At 37.8% G+C, this 21,700-nt stretch overlaps 1 protein-coding gene across 1 annotated transcript in view; it reads left to right on the top strand.

The window, feature by feature from the left end:
- mettl15 (methyltransferase like 15) overlaps nt 1-21,378 on the top strand; it is a 48,591-nt gene extending 27,213 nt beyond the window's left edge. The window contains exons 4-6 of the mRNA XM_020938874.2: nt 6,702-6,893; nt 8,214-8,392; nt 18,176-21,378. Of these exons, the coding sequence (XP_020794533.2) occupies nt 6,702-6,893; nt 8,214-8,392; nt 18,176-18,594 (790 nt within the window). The 3' untranslated portion in view covers nt 18,595-21,378. The remainder of the gene's footprint in view (nt 1-6,701; nt 6,894-8,213; nt 8,393-18,175) is intronic.
- The last annotated feature ends 322 nt before the right edge of the window (nt 21,379-21,700 follow it).

The following is a 21,700-nucleotide window of genomic DNA, read 5'->3' as shown; positions in this document are numbered from 1 at the left end:
CAATATACCCTGCTGTAAACTGTTCCACACCTACTTGTGATGCAAGTTGAGAGAACCTGGAGAAATCTAGCCATTAACCAATATTATTGGAGCCTGAGTAAAAGACCCTGCCTTCCTACGCAGTGCATCTGCACCACGGGGTTGGAGGATTTTCTCTCTCCTCTGCACTCTGTGTTGTGAACAATGTCTAACCTCGACACAAACTGTTGAGTGTTGGTGTGAATCTCACTGTTGAAAATCAGTTCATCTTTTAAAATGCTTCACTTATAAAAGTTGGCCTCTGTCTTCTTCACCACGTTCCCTTCTGACTTCTGTTTGACTGCACTATTGTACAGAGCATCATTTCATTTCTGCCAGAGTTAGTGCATTTAAGCCTCTCAGTATTGTGCCTAGGGGTGGGCGATATCTCGATATTTTAAATATATCGAGATAGTTTTTAAGCTCGATATGAATTCTGACATATCGTATATATCAATATAATGCTTATATTCTATTTTGATTTCACCACTTCGCTTCTTTACCTTCTCTGTCGTCGCCTCCGCACGCCCCCGCCTCCCTGATTTTGTTCGCTCGTGTCTCATTCGCTGTCGCCGTGAACGCCGAAAGTTGGTGCCAGTGAAAAGCTTCAAGCACCACGAACCTTTTCAACCATTTACAGACAAAACCATCAGCAGCACATTCTCATATTCCACCGAGTCACATCCTTTAGCCTGAAAGAAGCTAAACGAGCTGAGCTGCACGAGAAGTGCGCTGTTTATGCAAATGAGCCATGCACTTAAGTTTCATTTCTGTAAAATGTAAACACGTGCGCAAAACTGCATTAAACACATTAAACGGGCTCATGTGGCTCTATAGTCGCTATGCTTTATATATTGTAAAGTTTAGCAATGTAAAGTTTATTTATGCAGAAGATTTTAATGAATAATCTGCTGCAGTGTCACTTGTACAATTGTGTTTGGAAACATTGGGTTTGATCTGCAGTGGATTGTGGGAAACCTCAGAGCTCCTAACTGCTGGAACATGGATCTGTTAAAATAAAGAACATCCTGAGCTTCTTCTGCTAAAGGAGCTCACGGTTCTGGTTCTGGTCTGGATAACAGAGTTAATGCGAAGATGAACTTGTGTTGAGTTGTTTTATTTATGAATGAAAAGAAGGAAATATGTATTATTTCTTTTATTTTACAGTTAAATTATTATTTATGTAATTAGGGTTTTTTGTAATCTTAAATGTTCCTATATGAACTGCCGACCTCTTACACTTCAATTAACAAAAAGACCTTGTGGAATTTGGCATATTTGTTTTTGCAGTTTTCAGTTTTAGAGGGTTATTGTTTCTTGAACATATATTCAGATATATATCGTATATCGAGATATAGCAAAATATATCGAGATATATTTTTTTATCCATATCGCCCAGCCCTAATTGTGCCTGTAATGAAAAATCTTTCACCAGGACATCACAACTACTTTAGAAGCAGTATGATTCTTAAAGGTCATATGCAGAATGTAAACATTTTCAATCTATTGACGTGTTCTTGAGAAGAAGATTACAGACTTATTACTGTTAACGTGAAGGTGAATCGTTAACCATCACCTTTATGACTGCTGCTGATCTGCTGTTGTACGTCAATTCAAGCACTCATTATACTACTACTACTGTAATTATCAAAATCAAAACAATAATATACAATACATAGTTGTCAAAGGTTGTTATATAAAGTACTGTCATGGAGTTCACTCACCCAGCCTCTTCTCTCATCTCTTTTGGGAGACCAGGACAGTTAAATATATTGAGTGTCTATTAATCCAGTCTTATTTGACTTCAGGTTCCATATTTGGAAACATTTCATGGATGTTTTTGGCAGGTGGTATATGTGAGACATTGCAGTCATGCTTCCTGTTCTTTTTATTAACGAACAGACCATTCAATATCCTCAAAGTAAATTTGAGAGAGGCTTGCTGATAGTGTTCGTTCAGCGTTGTAGGCTCTATTCATTTTTCCTTGGCCGGACTGTAGATATTTTCATCACTGCTCCCCTGCTGAAAGCAATCAATCAGCATCTTGTCTTAGGCTTCAGTGACGCAGGTAAAGGAGCTGAGCAGGTCAACACAGGGGAATATTTCAGGCTTGATTTGTGAAGAGGCAGCATCGCAACCATGGAGCATGCGTCTAAAGACAGTCTGCTGTGAGAGAGAAAGATCTTCATGTCCTCACACCGTGTACTCTTACCTCCAATGAGCAAAAGCAGCAAATGGACTCTGTGAGAAGTGTTAGTGTCAAAAGTAATTTTTGGTCCTACTAGGGCCATACAATAGTGGAAAACGCATGAATATGCCAAACCAATTCAAATATTGAGCTAATGATATGAGCTAAGAGATTTTTAAATGTCAACTTATGAAACGTTTAATTCAGTTGTTCCCAAAGGGTCAGGATTTGAATGTGAGATTTGGGAGGTTTAATATGTGCACCTGGATTTCAGTGTGCATATTACAGCAGTTTAATGAAATGCTAACTTATTCACTAGTTAGTGCATATTTTGTGCCACTAGACTGAATGTATGGAGAGGCTCAGATCAAGAAAGATATGTGTCCTCAGACCAACCACTATGCAGCATATGTCTCACTGTGGCATCACCTACAGAGTAAAGGAACAAATTAAATGTATAAGTCAGCACAGAAATAGTTTTGCTTAAGTAAACATGTGTTTTCCATGAAACTAATTGTTCTTTGTTCAGGGGCACTTACCTGTCTAAAATCCATAGTTTCCAGTACAGGCACCTGCACTCCCTCGTGGGGAGTTGGGTTAGGACCTTTAATGAATGATTGTATTGTTAAAGGGTCTAAAAACAATTGAAATTGACAAAGAAGGATATAAAAAATTGATTCATTTGGTGACTGAATTAATCAGTCCTATAGATTCAAATTATTCAAACAAAAATCAGATGCATTTCTCTGTTAAGACATAATCTGAACCATCTTTATAGTAAAGCATTTTATATGGTGAATACAAATTGTTCTTTTATTTCAGTAAATAACCATCCGTCTTCTTACCTCTGATCTTAATTGACTTGGAGCCAAACTACCCAACAGTTTTTTTTCCTGGTCCTGACTCGTGCTGTCATCATCATTATTTCAGCTTTGTTCGTGGCATTTCACAAGTCCTCCGCTTCAATCTGCACAGTTTGGGTTCCACTGTTGGCTCGGTGCTGGAAGATGCCAGAATAACAAAAGTTTGGCTGCGTGATGTCAGTGTTGTTTAGTGGTATGGCTCCAAATAGCTGTGAACTCTTCAGCAATTATGAACCCACGGTCTGCCCCCTGAAACTTGTCCTGTTTAATAATCCAAGACATTACATAATGCATTTATATCTTCTTCATCTCTGTCAAAGGCACATAAAAAAGTTAATAATTCAGACATGTTACATAACTGTTTTGCATATTTTTAAGTCCAACTGTGGCTTATAAAAACATGTTATACAGAGTTAAATTATTGGACAGAAAGAACGGCTCTTTTACAAATACTACTACATTCTTTAATTCCTGCATTAAAAAGTTGAAATAATATCTAAAATCTAAATTATAAAAAAAAAAAAACATAATCATTATACATACACTATATGTGTACAATTACACAAAATCTAATAATTACATGTAGTATTTTGTTAATAATGCACATTTTATGTTTTAAAGCCCCAAAACATGGTTAAATCCGGGTTTAGCTTTTTAGTTTAGCCAAATACAGTGGTGTAAAAATTGTCCGTAGGCATGGTACATGGTAATTAAATTGTCATTGAGTTGCCATCCTGACACAGACTCTCCTGTCATTAATTTACTCTGGCCACATACAAAAACACATTCCATTGATTGAAGGATTTCAGAGAATGTGATTATGTCATACTCTCAAATAGGGGACAAGAGACAGTTTTAAGTATTAATCACATTCACTTTCACAGTAATTGTCTAAAAGGAAAATTCAGAATGTTGAATCTGGTCATTTCTTTTGGTGCCTAGACCCTAGAGCTTGCAGTATTGCAACAAAAAATAGTTAGTTTTAGCTGCCCCCATCTTATCGGCCTGGAACCAAGCAATAACCAAATTATGTTACAGTTTTGCTTGGTAATAGTAGTAATTGTTAAAAGTTATTGACACCATGAACACTGTCTAATATATTGCCATATCTACCAGCTTTATAAAATTAGAATTAGACTTTGACAAACTTTATTGATCCACAAGGGAAATTATTTGGACACTGTAGCCCACACATCATAATATATTATAATAACAAAGAGCCAAAAAAAATTTGTAATAATAGATTCAAAATTAGCAAAAAAAAAAAAAAAAGTAGCAAAAATAGCAAAAAAATAAATAAATAAATAAAATATAGAAATGTAGTAATATAAATATCTCAGTTATATACAAGAGAAATCTAACTTTAAGTACAAACAAAGTATAAAGTACAGTTAAAATGATTATAATCATTCAGAAAAAAAATTTAAGTTTCTGGAGTATATGGCTTGAAATCACTTGCTTCTAATAGGTCCACAGTTGTTATTTTAAAATGTTTACTATTGTATTGTGACCCAAACAATCATAATTATCAACTGATTAATTAATGTTGACACCCTGGTACAAGGTTATATTTGGTTATTCGTAGCCACTAATATCACACACACATATCACACAGGCCCATAAGCATTAAGCAGATGTTGTTCATGTAGCCAGCAACATATGGACAACGACTTGGAGAGTGGTGACGTCTAACATATAGATGCTCCGTTCTGTTGCTTTCTTCTGCCGTCATCTCTGTTCACACAATGTTAAAAGGTCACATGAAAAATGCATGACCGCGGCCGGAGGATCTCACCATTGCTGCATGAGGAAGAGAACCGTCAGACAGTAGAAGATGCTGGAGGAGGTGAAAAATAAAACTTTAAACTTTTTGGATGACGTCCCAGTAGAGTTGCATTTGCGATGTTTTAAACAAGTGTTGCAATTGCAATTATATTTGAAATGTGTGTTTCAAAAGTTAAAATCTGTTCAAAGTGAACATTGTAAACAACTCCAAGAGAATTTCATTTTGAGAGAAGACTGAAATATGAGCTGATACTCCAAAAATTCTATGAATTTGAAAATGTTTAGAGAGATCTAAACTACAGGTACAACAAGAATATTCTATAAAAACACATATTTTGTTTGAATTACAGTGGACATTCTATTACCTAAATAATTGTAGTTTTTTATTTGGTAACGTATGCCTTTTCAAATTGCAATTCAGATTTTATTGTTATATATATCGTGCAGTCCTGCATCCTATTGGATTAGTTTCTTAATGAAAGCTGTGACATTTACTCAAAGAAAAACTTCACATTTAAATATTGTTATCTATTACCACAACACTACCATCTATGGTTTTGATTAATTTTGTACCTTTTATGACAGAGCTTCAACCAGTAATAATGGGATAACACCTATTGTTCATACAGATACACATAGTAGATTTTTATTTATTTATTTTAATGATTTGAATTAGGCTGTGTATTTTAAGAATGACTGTAAATGTGGTTTAGACACAAAACCTGACTGATGGATTCATTTTCCATGACTCCTGATTAGAAATCTAGTACCATCCTGTGCTTATTTCGTCACTTAAAGGTGCACTATTTAACATTGTGGATGGGGATCTGTCACCTGTTTGCTTCTATGGATATGTCATTGTTCTGCCTTGAAAGTTCCACAGTATGACTTTAAACAGTTCTACCTTACATTTTTTTCAATTGCAGATGGTTATGCTGCCCAAACACACCTAGAAAAACAAGATTTCTGATTGTGATCAGGATGGCTTCTCCATAGATCTGACCTGTAATTTGGCCTGGTTTGGCCATGGAGATAGAAAGGTTTAGTACCAGGCAAACTTTCCAGACAAAGCAATAACATCTCTATGAAAAAAAGCATTTGACAGACCCTCCACCAGAAAAGTTAAACATTGCACCAAAGTATCATTATTTACAAGTCAGTTTTATCTGTACCATCTTGGTATTTTAGAATTTACTGTGTGTCCCTTCTGTGCACAGTCCCATTGCAACTAACCTGAATCCATTCCAGAATACGCAATGTTTACCATCATGTTTTTCCTGACCAGCCAGTGCCTCGTACATTCTGTTAGAATGCAGAAGTGTCTGGACATGGATCAGGAACGGCGTCAAACCACTGGCCTAACTTTCCAATGTTCCAACCACAGCCTAATTTGCAGCACATGTCTCTCAAAAGCAGAAGACATCTCCTCTTGAAATTTCTTGTATTATTCTGAACAAAATGTGTAACTTATTTTAGCACAGAGTTTAATACTTCAATTCTGCAGGAAGCCTGTCCATTTTTTGTCATTTTTTACTCATAAGCCACTATGTTTGTTTTGACTCAAACAGACCCTGCATTTTTCTAATTGGTTAATCCGCCCTATAATGACATGCTGTTGCGATCAAATAAAGAAATGAATAATCATTACAAATGATATAATAGCCTATAATTTCTTGAGTTTCTTTTAGATTGATGCTTTCCCAATTGTGTTTGTAAACATGTATTGTACTCAGCAAATAAAGTACAGGAATCATATTTTGTTAGTGTATATTCCAGTTTAAGTGGATAGTGTTTTTAAATGTCTTGAACTCTGTTTTGCATTGTATTAAGTTGTGTTTTTGTTCCAGTGAGCGAGTTAAGCCGATCCTGGGTCGGTTCAGTGAAATCCTGTCCCTGCTGTCCCACATGAGGATACCGGAGAGAAGTGTGGACGCGGTGCTGTTGGACGCAGGCTGTTCCTCCATGCAGATGGACCAGGCCCAAAGAGGGTTCTCTCTGAGCAAAGACGGCCCACTGGACATGAGGATGGATGGAGACAGGTCAGGGCACTCAACAATACTGGACAGAATTATATGTGCTTAAATGTGAACTAGAGATGTCATGTCACGATTGATCACTTAATCAATAACTGTGGCTATACAGGTTACAAGAAATTCTTGTAAAAATGTTGAGAATTTTAGAAGCAAAAATAAGTCATTTCAATTCTGTCTATGGTAGAAATGTAAACCTAAATGTAAACTACTGACCTTTTGGTACATGATATAGCATGTACTTTATGCACAACTATTAAAACAGTTTAAAGTTGATCCAACTTGAACAATAAGTACTTTTTTACTTTATTATGAATTATCATTTTTACAGTTAATTACTTTGATGGCATATTGAAATTTCAATAAATGAAAATGACACAATACAAATACAATTTGTAATTTTTCATATCCGATGCACAGACTTGCAGTGTAACAAAATATATTGTAAAGTCTCCAGTTGTGATAGTGGCAATATTTGTCATTATTTGTATACACTTTGTGCCACTGTTTTCTTAATTTAGCGTTATCAGTAATTCTCTAAGATAATAAAATACCATAATTTATTACATATTCAAACATTTGTGACTAGGGCTGGGAATTGCAGGGTCTCTCACGTTTCAATATGATACTACATGGCTAATAATGCAATATAATCACAATATGGCAATACATGTGATCATCAGTGTATTGCCTATGATATTCTGCACTATATTACTATTTTAAAGAACCAAATACATTTTAACAACAGTGTTTATTTGTTAAACCACTAACCACTGTGTAAGTCAACATAGAATGAACCAATTGTAACCAATAAAACTGAAAAGTTTATTTTCTCTGAACTGAACAAACATCAAAATTGTAGCTGTGTAGCAAATTTAGTAAATGGTTCCAAAAGATACTGTTCGATATATCGATACAGCAGCCCACGATAACAATACTGTATCACCAGTTTTAGTATCACGATATACCGATATTTCAGTATTTTAGCACACCCCTATTTGTGAAAAACTGTGCTGTCTGTTGTTTACTGAGCAGCTCATATTTCATAATTTCTCCATCCACAGTCTGTTTGTGTATTCAGAAGTGTTAGTAAATCATAGTAATTAACAAGTGCCACAGAGACGTGTGAACCAACAGCTCTGATTATCTTTTATGAGCCGTGCCACAAGCTGCATCTCCCCTTTCATTTCCTCACAATATTCTCCAAAACATAATGCTTTTGTTTTTTTCTTCCTCCTCAGCTGTACATCTCACAATTGTCACCACTGGCGAAGAGGGGAGGGGGGTCGTGACGTCAAGCCGCTTAATTGGGCATCTCTTTGTGCGTAGGTACCCTGACATGCCCCACGCGGCTGACGTTGTGAATACCTTAGATCAACAGGCTCTCGCATCCATCCTCAGCGCATACGGCGAAGAAAGACGAGCTTGGAAAATCGCTTCAGCCATAGTGGAGGCTCGCCGGTCCAGCCCTCTCACCACCACTCATCAGCTTGCCACAGTGGTCGCAGGTATAGCCAGTAGTCCTGTAGATTTAGCTATAGGGAGAAATAAAACATTGAGTGGCAATATGAAGTCTGTTTGTTAGCGACACATCGCTTCTCTCTCTGCTTTGGCTTCTCGTGAGAAAGGAGGAGATGAGACCGTGACTATGTGACTGTCTCACAATTCAACTGATATCCTCAAAAGCACCCATACATAAACACCATCTTTCCATCTATCCCCCCTTGATTTAGCTGTGTTTCTCATCTGCCCCATTATAGCAGTGCAGAGCGAGTTTTGTGCCTTTCGAGATGTGAGTGAGTTGTCGTTTCAATAGTTATTGCAGAGAGCGCTACGTGCGTCAGTGTCACCGAGGGAGAACAGGTGTGAGTAACTGCAGCTGTTTGATATTTTTTAAAGAGCAGAGCAAAGTCAGCGCCGCCAGTGTTTTCAGAACAACTATCCGTCAAGATTTTTTTTCGTACAGGGACAATACAAAGGAGCTTTACAACCAGCTGTGCTTAACAATAATAAATATGCTCCTTTAAAGTGTCATTATATTTAATCACTCATTCAAGTCACTCATCTATTTTACACTGAATTACTTAATTAATTTATAGTTTTTACATTATTATCTTGTTAAATAGGGTTGTAGAACTTTAGTTGTTTAGTCGATTAATCTGTTGATTGCATTTTAGGTGTTTTAGCCGTCAAAAATTTATATTATATTACTAATCATTTTATTTCAATTTTAAGGATTTATATGGGACCACAGCAGAGAAGGAGAAGTTAGTGAGTGAGTGAGCTGGTCTGTCTGTAACAGAAAAAATAAAGAAAAAAAATACCCGAGGGGACTGAAAAGCATCACCCATTTCTGCAGAATTAATGAATGAAACATAAATTCTGTTAATCTGAGTTGAGATAAATTAGTTTTTATTTGTAAATGATATGTGACCAACAAGCTCCTTCTTTCACATGCATCACTGAAAAAAGACAAATCTAACTGCACGATCATGTTTGACCGCTCTTGAGACACGACTGAGGGCATGACAAGTCTGTATAAAAACAGAGATATTTCAAACACATTTCAAATTCCTCATTAGAAGGAATTTTGAATGTTGAATTTTCAGTGCCCAGACCTGTCACTAACCTTATCATCCATAATCTTGCTCTAATCTCTTGTTTTGATTTGAATGTCAAAATGCCAAACACATAAAGAACTTTCTCAGGTAGTACTTTTTTTCTTTTGCATCAGGTTAGAGCTAGCAGATTATCAAAATATAGATAATATCACGAATGTTGTCTTGAAGATATCTAAACACATAATGTTGTGTATAGCTGTTTAGTCATTTCACATTTGTTTCATACTTAAACTTCAACATACATGTTTTAGCACATCTCTGTTGGATTAACATAATATGGTCTGAATATTTCTAAAAAAAATGATCTTTTCATTGTCGTAAATATTGCTCATCCTAACATCAGCTTGAGACACAAAAATGGTTGGACATGTAACACAACATGAATGTACTGACTCTTTTATTGGGCTTTTTATAATGCAAGTGATGCAAGTGAACTATAAATGCATATAGACAGGATCTGTTGATACAGGTACTGGAGGTGTCCTTGGTACACGCATTTGAAAGTATAAACCGGAGACTAGAGAATAAATAAACTATGTAGGGTCACACTGTGATTTCAGGACAATCTACAGATGAACTCACAGAAGAAAAAAACAACTTTTCAGTATTGTATGTAGAATATAATCTGACTGGGTGGGATATATATATTGAAATATTGTTTTATTTCACTTGTTTTTGCAGATATGCAAAATCTAAGTATAGTGTCGTGTTTTAGCAAATTTTTGGTGGACTGCAAAAATATTGTCTGTAAAATAATATGGGATATTCATGTTTGTCATATTGCATACTGCTCTTAATTACAGAACCTTCTAAATATGAACTCCTTGTTATATACCACTGGGGTGGACCCAAAAAAGACTCAAAACAAGGACGTGGTGCAAAAGTAACAAGGGTTTATTTGCCAGGGAGGATAGGCGGTGGAGAGATGAGGAGCCAGTAGCCGGGATGCAGGAGTCTTCAATGGCGGGAACTAGGAGTACAAAAATGCAAGTATTCAGAAAGCGAGGGAAAAATCAAAAACTGAGCCGACTGGAAAATCACCATCTAGTAGACGAAACAATCTGGCAGAGTCTGGAAGGAGAGCTGGGCCTTTGTAGCAGGCTTGATTGCAGATAGTGTGCAGGTGCTCCCAGCAGTCCTACCAGGCTTGTCAGGGAAGGTCCTATAAAAGTCCCGGAGCAAGGATGTAATGCCGAGGAACCCAAGAGAACGGTCCTCTGCGTCTTTCTCCGAGTCTTATCAAGACGTATAGTCAGAGAGGTTAGCTCCTCGAGACTGCTGGTCTCATCTCTGGCGGCAAGCTCATCTTTAACATTGTCTGAGAGTCCTCTTTAAAAAAAAAAAAAAAAAAAAAAAAAAAAAAAAAAAACACACTCTAGGGCAGTGTCGTCCCAACCACTTTCATGAGCTAAGGTTCGGAAATCTATTGCATACTGAGCAACTGAGGAGGATCCTTGGTTGAGTGCTAACAACCTCTTAGCAGCTTCTTTTCCTTTTACAGGATGATCAAACAGTTTTTTCATTTCATTAGAAAAGGCCGAGAAGGATCGAAAAATATCAGAATTACTTTCCCATGCCGCTGTTGCCCACTGAGATGCTTTATCAGTTAATAAACTTATAACAAAAGCAATGCGAGACTTATCTGAAGCGTAGGTGAGGGGCTGTTGATCGAACACCAGGGAGCACTGGAGGAGAAACCGACCACAGGAACCAAGATCGCCAGCGTATCACTCAGGAGTGGGAATATGAGGTTCCCATTGAGCCAAGGAAGGTGGAGCTGGAGGAGAAGAACCAGGGAGGACATTGGATGGTGGCGGAGCACCAGCAAACTGGGTGAACGCAGTAGTGAGGTTAGCCAACATGGTCCCAATTTGGTTCATTTGTGCAGCAAAAGCTTGCTGGTTTCCAACAATTTCCTTGAGTTGATTGTCACGCTTCCCCAATAATTGACCTTGATTGGAGACAGCTTGGAACAACGGGTTAGGTTCTGCTTGAACCAGAGAAATTGGATCCATCTTCGGAGCGGAGGGTTGAGTCTGTTGGGTCCATGTTATGGCCAGATTGTTCTGTTATATACCACTGGGGTGGACCCAAAAAAGACTCAAAACAAGGACGTGGTGCAAAAGTAACAAGGGTTTATTTGCCAGGGAGGATAGGCGGTGGAGAGATGAGGAGCCAGTAACCGGGATGCAGGAGTCTTCAATGGCAGGAACTAGGAGTACAAAAATGCAGGTAAGTATTCAGAAAGCGAGGGAAAAATCAAAAACTGAGCCGACTGGAAAATCACCATCTAGTAGATGAAACAATCTGGCAGAGTCTGGAAGGAGAGCTGGGCCTTTGTAGCAGGCTTGATTGCAAATAGTGTGCAGGTGCTCCCAGCAGACTCCGCCCACGTCCACACACAGCAAAGACTCAGGACAGGCAGGGGCGTGACACTCCTCTCTGCTGTTCAGAGCAGTTTAACTTTATCATTCTAACTAGTGCCAGTTTGTACCCAACACCAATGTGACACAGTGAGATATTTATAATGATAGAGTGTGAAGGCTCAGGTCGTGACATACAGCAGACTGCAGTCCATTTGGTTTATTTTTATTTTCTTAAAGATTCACGCATATTCTTTCAGTAATTTTTCTTTGCATAGTTGATATTAATGAACTGAATTCAAAAATTGAAAACATGTTCTAGCGACCTAGTGTAATGAATGTATGTATAAATGTATATTGAGGCGAAAACTTTTTTTTTATAACACATGCAGTTTCTTTTGTTAACTGCCTTTGGTCATCATGCTTGTATTTTAATTTTACATTACATACCTTAAAATTAAGTATGTAAGCATGTATGGACTTTAAACAGGATACTTTGTAGTCTAACACCCGATAACACCATCGACACAACTTTTTTTTTTTTTAAATAACTTGGAGATTTGGGAAGTTGGAGAAACAGATTTTGAATAAAATTACAGTATAAGTCATTATGTACCACATAAGTGATAAGATCCCTGTTTGTCAAAAGTACTATGAGTATTGTCTTTGTTGTGATGGTGTCAGTTTTTGTAATATTGCCCTGATGCACAACCTGTTAATTGTGTCCAATTAAACACAGGCCCTGTCAGTTCCTGGTGTAAAGGGACCATTTCATCTTCTCTCGTAGGCCAAAGCTTGGATTCTATTTTCCCCATGTAGATTCCATGCAGAAACTAGAAGGACAGAGCCAAGAAGAGGAACCCCCACAAGCATAAATCAAGCTTTAATGGGCCCAATTTATTAATGTTTTCTTAAAAAGTTCATACCTTCCACTTTCAGAAAATGCTAAAAGAACTCTGTGCCAGATTCATGACGCCATCCATCCATTTTCTTAAACTTATCTGGGGCCAGGTCACGGAGGCAGCAGTTTGAGCAGGGAGGCCCAGACTTCCCTTTCCACACAAATGTCCAGCTCCTCCAGGGATCCCGAGGGGTTCCTGAGTGGTTTCCTCCCTCCAGTGTGTTCTGGGTCTTCCCCACTACCTAATCGCGATGGAACATGAACAGCTCCTCAGGGAGGCATCCAGAACAGATGCCTGAGTCTTGACATGGAGAAACAGCGGCTCTACTCCAAGCTCTACCTATGTGACTGAGCTCCTTACCCTATCTCTAAGGAAGCACCCAGCCACTCATTTTGACCACTTGTATCTGTATCTTGTTCTTTCAGTCAGTACCCAAAGTTCATAATCATAGGTGAGGGTAGCAACATGGATTGATCAGTAAATCAACAGCTTTGCCTTTCGACTCAGCTCCTTCTTCACCACAACAGTTCGATACAGACAGTTTTATTTTAGGTTTTAAACTCAGTCTCCAATCCTAAACCCATCTTTTTAATGAACTGTGTGAACAGTTTTTAAAATGTTTTATTAAGAAGGTTTCTGACATTAGGAACCAAATATCTGCCTTTAGTCAATCCATTTATGTAAATAGAGGTACTCTGGATTTTAATTTTTTTAAATAATTTCATTCCTTTGTCTCTTTCTTCCCTAGCTGATGTTTTATCCCACATAAAAGCGATCACGAGCTGTCTGGATGTCACACCCCGCAAAAAGATGTTTTTAATGTGATTAGACCCAGTATTTTATCTATTGTCAACTAGTTTCTGTCTGAAGGCCTTGTCCCATCCCATTTTAAACATGCTGTGGTTCAGCCACTTTTAAAGAAACCTAATTTAAGCACCTCTGATTTTAATAATTTTAGACCATTTGAAAGCTTCCATTTTTATACAAAGTTGTTGTTGTTTCTAACCACATTTTAGATTTTATGAATAGAAATCACATCTTTGAGAAATTTCAATCAGGTTTAAAGCATCACACAGCACTGAAACAGCCCTTCTCAAAGTCTCAAATGATCTACTTGTAGCCGCTGACAGATTTTTATTATTTTATGTGTAAGCGCCGCCTTTTGTTACAATTGACCATATGATTTTAATAAACCGCCTCAAAAACTGGGTTGTCATCCGAGGCACTGCACTTGTTTGGTTTTATTCCTATCTTTTAGACAGAACCTTTGCGGTCACCATAGGTAATTTTACCTGTAGTGTGGTGTGCCACAAGGTTCTATCTTAGGTCCCATTTTATGTTCTATTTATATGCTCTCCTTTGGACACGTTATAGCCCGCCATAATGTCTCCTTCCACTGCTATGCTGACAACACACAGATCTACCTTCTGCTGAGCCCAAACAACCTTGGGAGCCTGGCTGCTGTGTTAAACTGCTTCAATAACTTGAACAGTTGGATGGCACAGAACTTCCTACAACTCAACAGCTCTTGCTTCCAACATCACCCCTGCTGCCAAAAACCTTTGTGTTATTTTTGACTTTTACCTCAACTTCCACCTTCCCATCAAAAAAGTCATCCAATCCTGTTTTCTCAATCTCCACACAATTAGTAAAATCAGACATATCCTCTCCTGCCCTCATTTTGAAAAAGTCATCCACACGCTTATCTTCTCCCGTTTAGGCTACTGCAAATCCCTCCTCTCCGGCCTTGACACCAAATCCATCTCCTGCCTCCAACTGGTTCAGAATGCAGCAGCTGGACTCCTCACTGGGTTTAACAGTCATCAACACATTACCCCTGGTTTAGCTTCCCTTCACTGGCTGCCTTTGTGTTTTCAAATTGATTTTAAGTTGTTACTGGTCACTTTTGAAGCTCATTTAGGTTTTGCATCCAGTTACATTTCAGACCTTTTAACCCAGTACGAGCCCTCCCACAGCCTTAGATCCTCAGGCAGGTCTCTGTGGCTGTTCCAAAGTCTAGGCTCCAGGCAAAGGGTGATCAAGCCTTTTCAGTCCGGGTGCCTCGGCTTTGGAATAACCTGCCTGAGAGGAGAAGACTCACAACATCAGTATCATCTTTTAAATCATTCCTTAAAACTCATTTTTATTGGTTGGCCTTCCTTTAGCTGGTTATAGTCTGATTCCCTGCTCCTTATTTATTTTTATTCTATTTTATTAACTTTTTCATTCTGATTAATTGAATTGTTTGCGTCATTGTCTGTTTTTTATGCTTTCTGGATGCTATTTTTATATTGTCCTTTGTGACTTGTACAGCACTTTGTAAACCTTGTTTTTAAAAGTGCTTTATAAATAAGGATTTATTATTATTATTATTATTATTAGTTAAAAAAAAACATTTTGTGATTGCCAAACATTTTCATAATAAGGCCTGTACAGAACAAATTTGTTTGTAAGAATGCTTCATGAATAAGGCCCATTGATTATATCCATTGATTTCCAGTTGAGAGATAACTGTAAGCTATATTACATTTCTAGTTGTTAATTTTGTGTACTGTTTAATCTAACAGGTTCCCAAGGCTGCGGTTGCTTCTTAACTACCTGCTTTTCCCCTTATGTACACATCTTAATCTCTTCTTTCCTCCATGGATGTGCCGCTAGGACCTTTGAAAGATGAATTAGAGAGGGCCCGGCTTGGTGAGGCTTGGTCCTCCGCTGTGCAGGCATTGTATTGATTTCAGAGTGACTCACACCTTGGGCTGTTCAGTGCAGGAGGAGAGAAATGCCACATCATTCACTTTGCTATTTATTGCAGTTCCTCCATGGGTCTATACAAGTGCTTAATTGTTTTTTTTTCTCATGTGTGGTGTGGTTATGACTTGTTAAAGCTGCACCGTGTTGTGAGATTGTTTGTTTGGTGCCAGATTTCCAGTCCCTCATGATCCCAGTGTGTAATGTATTCAGTGCGGTGATTCATTCATGCAGTTTGTCAAACAGGTGCAGTGGCCAGTAGGTGCAGCTTGTTCAGTGTTTAAGGCACGCGTTTCAAGTCTAATACATGGCTGCGACCACTTATTTTTGACAGAATTTATTTAAAGGGACACTGTGTAACTTTTCCGTGGGGTCTTCCACCTCCTTGTTGCCGTAAAGATGTTATACCTTTGCCGCAAATATTTCACAGTATAACATCCTATGTTTGAAGCATTTATTTTGCCTTTACAGGTGTTTTTAGTACTCAAATTGACCTTGAAAAACATGCATTCATTATGTTAGCAGCGTGACTGATCTGACCTGTAACTTGGTCTGTTGGTGTTATCTGCTTGTCTCCATGTAGATATTTATGTTTAAGGTACATTGTTTGTACTTTCCGGGGGGAGGTCTCCCACCTACTTGTCTGCTTGTGTGATGATGTTATTGCTTTGTCTGAAATATTCCACAGTACGCCATTAAATGTATCCACCTTGCATTCATTCAATGAAAGCTGTTTTTATTGCTCAACAATACCTTCAAATACATGCATTCTTACCTCTCCATAATACCATATTGCAAAGCAATAATATCTCCATGGAGACAAGTTGTGAGCTGACCCTCCCCCAGAAAAGTTACACAGTGGACTTTTAATGCTACATTGTGGAACATTTCAGGCAAATAAATATCATCTCCATGGAGACAAGCAGGTAGCAGACACATCACCAGAAAAATTACATAACGCACCTTTAATGTATTTTTATATGAATATTTATCACCACGTACATTTGGTGTCTGTCTGCTAACTCTACATGCAGGTCAAAAAGTCAGATTGCAGCTAACAGGAGCTAAGAGGCATTCACAGCATCTAGGAAATTAGCTTTAACGCCAGGTCTGTCATTACTATATCAAATATTGTGTAACAGTATATTTGTAGTACAATATGATTTGAGCTGTTTGAATAATTAACTTCTAAGACTCATTATTACAAATTATGTATTTGTGCTATTTATTTATTTATTGTGTTTGTGTTTTATGCTTTTGTACAAAAAGGGAAGCTGGGGTTATCCTGCTTTAGGGTCTTTGTGTCTGTATCATAAAGTAGTCCTTAGTTTTATAGTTTATTGGTTTTGAAGCAATGTATCTCCATTCAAAATGTTTTGTGACACACAAAATACTTTGTTATAATAAATAGGAAACAGGGTAATGTATTATAGTCTTTCAAATATTTATGAGGAGATACATTGTATAAAAAGTTATATGTATAAATTACAAATCAAACCACTACAAACTACAAAATCTATATATTATAAATGTCTCCACTATCTACAACCTTTAAATTCCTATTTACCATTCTCATTTAGTACAGCCACCCATAACTCAAAACAATTGCTTAATAAACTTTCCACTAACACTGTACCAACAATTCATTATCTGTGTGGTTATAAATACCAAACTAATGTAACTAATTAAGGACATTTCAACAGTAACTATGATACGACTATAGTTTTGTATTCTACAAATTAGAGTGCAAACTTGGCAGTGACTGGAGCGGGAGATCACGAAGGCATTTGGCAGAAGCATGTTTCTCAGTATTTTAGTGACACATCAGCCATGTCCACACCATCTCCACCCTCCATCTGCTTCACATAGAGCCACTCAGTCATGCTGGAGGCTGGTGATAAGGCCTTGTGAAAAGAAAATGCACAATATATTACTTTAAAACCATATATAGGGAATAAAGTGGACCATTTCGCTGTGACATGAAAGGCTAACGTTCTGCGGCTAGAAATTAGTACCATATTTGAGCATGGCAATGGTGAAGTTACCCCCGCAGCATCTGTCATCAGTTGTCTCTGTAGTTTCATCATTGTAGTAGAGAATTAACGTAATGTGCTTAAAATGTCTTGCCCAAGGACACAGCAACAATATACACTCTGACAAGGTTTGAAACCTCTGCCCTGTGGGTTGAAGTTGAGCGTATAAAACGCACAATGACGTTTTCAATATTAAAGCTAGAGGATTTTAAAATGTTCTGCATCTATAAGACGTGACACAAATTGTGCAGACCACACAGACTTAAGGACATTTTGCAGCGACTAAGTAAGGACCCTGTTACAATCACTGTCATCACAGTGATGATAAATGAAAAACTTTGCACAAACTCCATGTTGGTGCCCTCTACGCTATTTCTACAGTACAAGACCTGTCACTAGGCAACGGGCTGTTGTAAAGTTGATTGCAAACAACAATCATAAATATCCAACATGTTGGAACCTTACGAATTGAGGTTTGGGGGCAGTGGCCTGACAAATAGTTGTAACAGAATCGCACTGACCTCATAGACATGAGGAGATTATTGGGCTTTGCTATTGCATTGAATTGCATTTGTTGGCACTGCATAATGTTGGTATCTTGACCATCTATTTTGGTGCCCACAGGAGCCTTCCCGGCTGCGGCGATGTACGCCCGTAAAGACAGACTGAACCGGCCCTCACATGTGGCAACCAAGACTTTCCAGGCTCTACGCATCTTTGTGAATGATGAGCTAAACGAGCTGCACGCTGGTCTGCTGGCAGCGCAGAGTGCTCTGAGGCCCGGGGGACGCCTGGTCGTGATCACCTTCCACTCTCTGGAGGACAGATTGGTCAAAAGGTTTTTACAAGGGGAAGACATGTCCAACCTGGATGAGTTTCACTTTGAACAGAAACAGAAAAAAGCAAAGTATGCAGAGAGACCAAGAGAGAGAAGTGAACACTGGGCTCCGATCAAAAGGAAAGTGGTGACTCCCGAGAAACAGGAAATGTTAGAAAATCCAAGAGGACGTTCAGCTAAACTCAGAGCTGTGTCAAGACTCTGAGAAATGCTCTATTCAGGGTTAATTTTGTTCAAAAGTGTCCTTTGAACATGTAACTTGGTAAAATCAAGTTTAAAGTAACTATATGTATATTATGTTTGGAAGCTAAGGATGGAAACAAAAGACTCCTCACAGTTGGATTTATACTTTATGTAAAAATGAACCCAAAAGTGTGTCAGCAGGGTAATTGTGCACAACCATGACTAAATGTCTTGAGTAGTTTTGGTTAGTCATTTGACTGGCTTCAATGGTTGGAAAGGATGTTTGACTGAACTCAGAGCAGTGATTGTAAGAAATTAATTATACTATTTCCTCTCCAGGGCATAGCCATTCTTGACAATTGCCTTGTGAGTCATTTAAGATTTAGATGACTTTAACTCATCATATGACCACAGAACTGGTAAAAGCACTCAGTACTTAAGCATTGTCATTGACCTACACAGCATATGCTACAAAATATTATATTTAACATTTAAAAGGGATTTATTTCACATCACAACATTTTTTCACATTGTGTTGCAATTGATGGAAAAAAAATCATTACAATAATTAAAAAGCCCTGCTGAAGAACTAATGAGAAATCACTGTTTTATTTAGCCAGTTTTATTTAGTTTTATTTTTTGTGATAATTTTTATTTAAAAATGATCAAAAAATAAAAACGTGTGAAAATATTAATTGGTGCACAATTATTATTTAATGTCTTGTGTAATTTTTGTTAATCGTTTGGCTCTCAAAATCAGTGGGTTTATAGCGTTCGGCTCCAGTCAAATGAAGCTGATTGAGGTTGCACTAATTGAGGCAAATTTGTAGCAGAGCTACATATTTGGAAAGTCTGCAATTATCATAGACAATCCGGAGTGAAGCTGTTGAAGGTAACACAACTTCCCACCCACACCGCTGGTTTAGCAGGAATTGGGCACTTAGCAACACTGTCAATCAAACCTGTTGCTAACACTAGCGGGAAAGAGTTAGAAAGCACTTAAAGTAAGTAATTGGGAAGACAAAACAATGTCACTGTCACCTGAAATACAGCAAACACTAAAGTGGCATGTAGACTGACCCAAAGACTGACCCAAGACTTTCCCAAATGACTCAATGAATGAATGACTAACCCAAGACTGACCGAAATGAAACCAACAAATAACCATAACCCACAACCCAACAACCATAGATCGCATAGTGTTGACCCCACCATAATGCTGCTAACTAGTAAAGAATGTGCCACTATGTTGATAAATATAAAGCCCTACTTGCACTAAACTGGCAGCACCTTGTTGGAAAATGGGTTAGACAACCACTCATGACTCCATCTAGTGGTACAAAAGAACACTGCATCTTTTGGTCCCTGTTAATCATCACATCACTCAAAAGAGACCACCTTTTTCTCTTGACTATGCTCAACACATATTTTTGGTATTGTTATTTGCTGTGAAACGGTGAGTCAGAACACCACAACTTTTCAATACAAAAAACTTCACCTGCGTCAGCTCTAGTGATACAGCTACTTTGTGTCCTTGCTGTCTTGTTCAGCTTTCGAGTTTTGTTATCAGAAGCGACTTCTGTATTGACCTATAATTTAATGAAAAATCAGTATGTATGCGTTGCTGATGTACTTGGTTGAGTAGCCCTACTGTACCATATGAAGACCTCTAAATGAATGGATGACGCAAGTGTTAGAAGTGGTGCTGAATGAGCTGCTTGTTCTTGAGCATTCTCTCACCTCCGGCTGTAAGCAGTTGAGGTGTTTGGATCTTTACTATTTGCTTTCACTAATTGCGATTGCTCCGTAAAGATTATCAACACTTTTTTTTTCTTCCTCTCTCTCTTGTCTCACTTTGGTGCTCTCTAAATATACCTTGTTCTTGTTACCTTGGAAACGAAATGGCGCAAGTAACATTTAACAGTGTCTAAAAATATGCTGTCTAATATGATGCCATAACTTGAGTGAGTTGTTTGACATCAGTGGCCTCTTGTTGACAAAGGACGAGTTAAAAGTATGGGATTTGGGGATTATTTTCCCGTATGCTAACTTTGAATGGCCACTTTCAGAGCAGTACTCAGTATTATGAGGTAAACAATCCTTGAGACAAGACTAAGGTAATAGATAAACTACTTAACCATAGACTCTTTGTAATTTGACCTCCAAAATACAGTAGGACAGGTTGTGTGGTGTTGTAGTACATTCAGGGACAGACTTGAGAAGTGAGTCTAGTGGATAACAAATTATATAAAGTGTTATAATATAAAAACCCAATATTCTTGGGTTTCAGATGGCCTGACAATATTCTTGGCCCTTATTAAAAGCAATTATGCAATACAAATCAAAATATATCTTTTGAATGGGAAAGGTTCTCACAAAATCCTTGAAGTCAGGAATATGCCTACCACCAAAAAAAGTAGCAAAGAAAAAGAAAAATCCAACCTTCTCCAGTCCTGTAATATAGTTTCCTTTAGTCTAACTCATAAGCATGTTAAAATTGACGTTTGACACCACAAATCGTTCAAAGCAATAAAACAAATCAATGGAGTAAAAGTGAATCAATACAGAGGCTTTGGGTGTTATTTTGCTAACACTTAAATATTGACCTGTTTATGGCAGATGAGGAGTTCCTAATGTGCTGTATAAAAGTGACATTAATGTCAGTGTCAACTCTCCTCTTTCTTTGTTAAATCTGTACTGTACAAGATTGTAATGTTTAATGGTCCTATATTGCACAAAGTTGACTATTGTGAGCTTTGGGCCATGTTATACTGTTGTTACCTCATTAAAAACCTGGAACCTGAAATTGTTTTTTTGTTTCATTCACAAAAGACCTTTAGTAATTGTTTATTATTAGTTTGTCTAAGTCTCCAGGCCTAAAAATTCTCTGTTCCACCTTGTGATGTCATGAAGCAGTAATTTTCAAGTTAACAGCTTTTAGTTCCGCAGTTGGCAATTCCAAGGCTGAAATGATCATAATTATGCTAGTGAATGTGTATGGGTTTTCTAAACACACTGGAGCACTTCCTGTATGGAAATGTTAATTGTTAAATGTTAATAATGGCTCCATGGCAAATTACAGGTCACATGTGTGGAAAAGTGTCATGTCCAATGTAAGAATGCATGGT

This window comes from Boleophthalmus pectinirostris, unplaced genomic scaffold, assembly GCF_026225935.1.
Source record: "Boleophthalmus pectinirostris isolate CB_2022bp ecotype Guang Dong unplaced genomic scaffold, ASM2622593v1 HiC_scaffold_19, whole genome shotgun sequence".
Classification (NCBI taxonomy): domain Eukaryota; kingdom Metazoa; phylum Chordata; class Actinopteri; order Gobiiformes; family Gobiidae; genus Boleophthalmus; species Boleophthalmus pectinirostris.
This window is presented reverse-complemented; position numbering and strand designations above follow the sequence as displayed.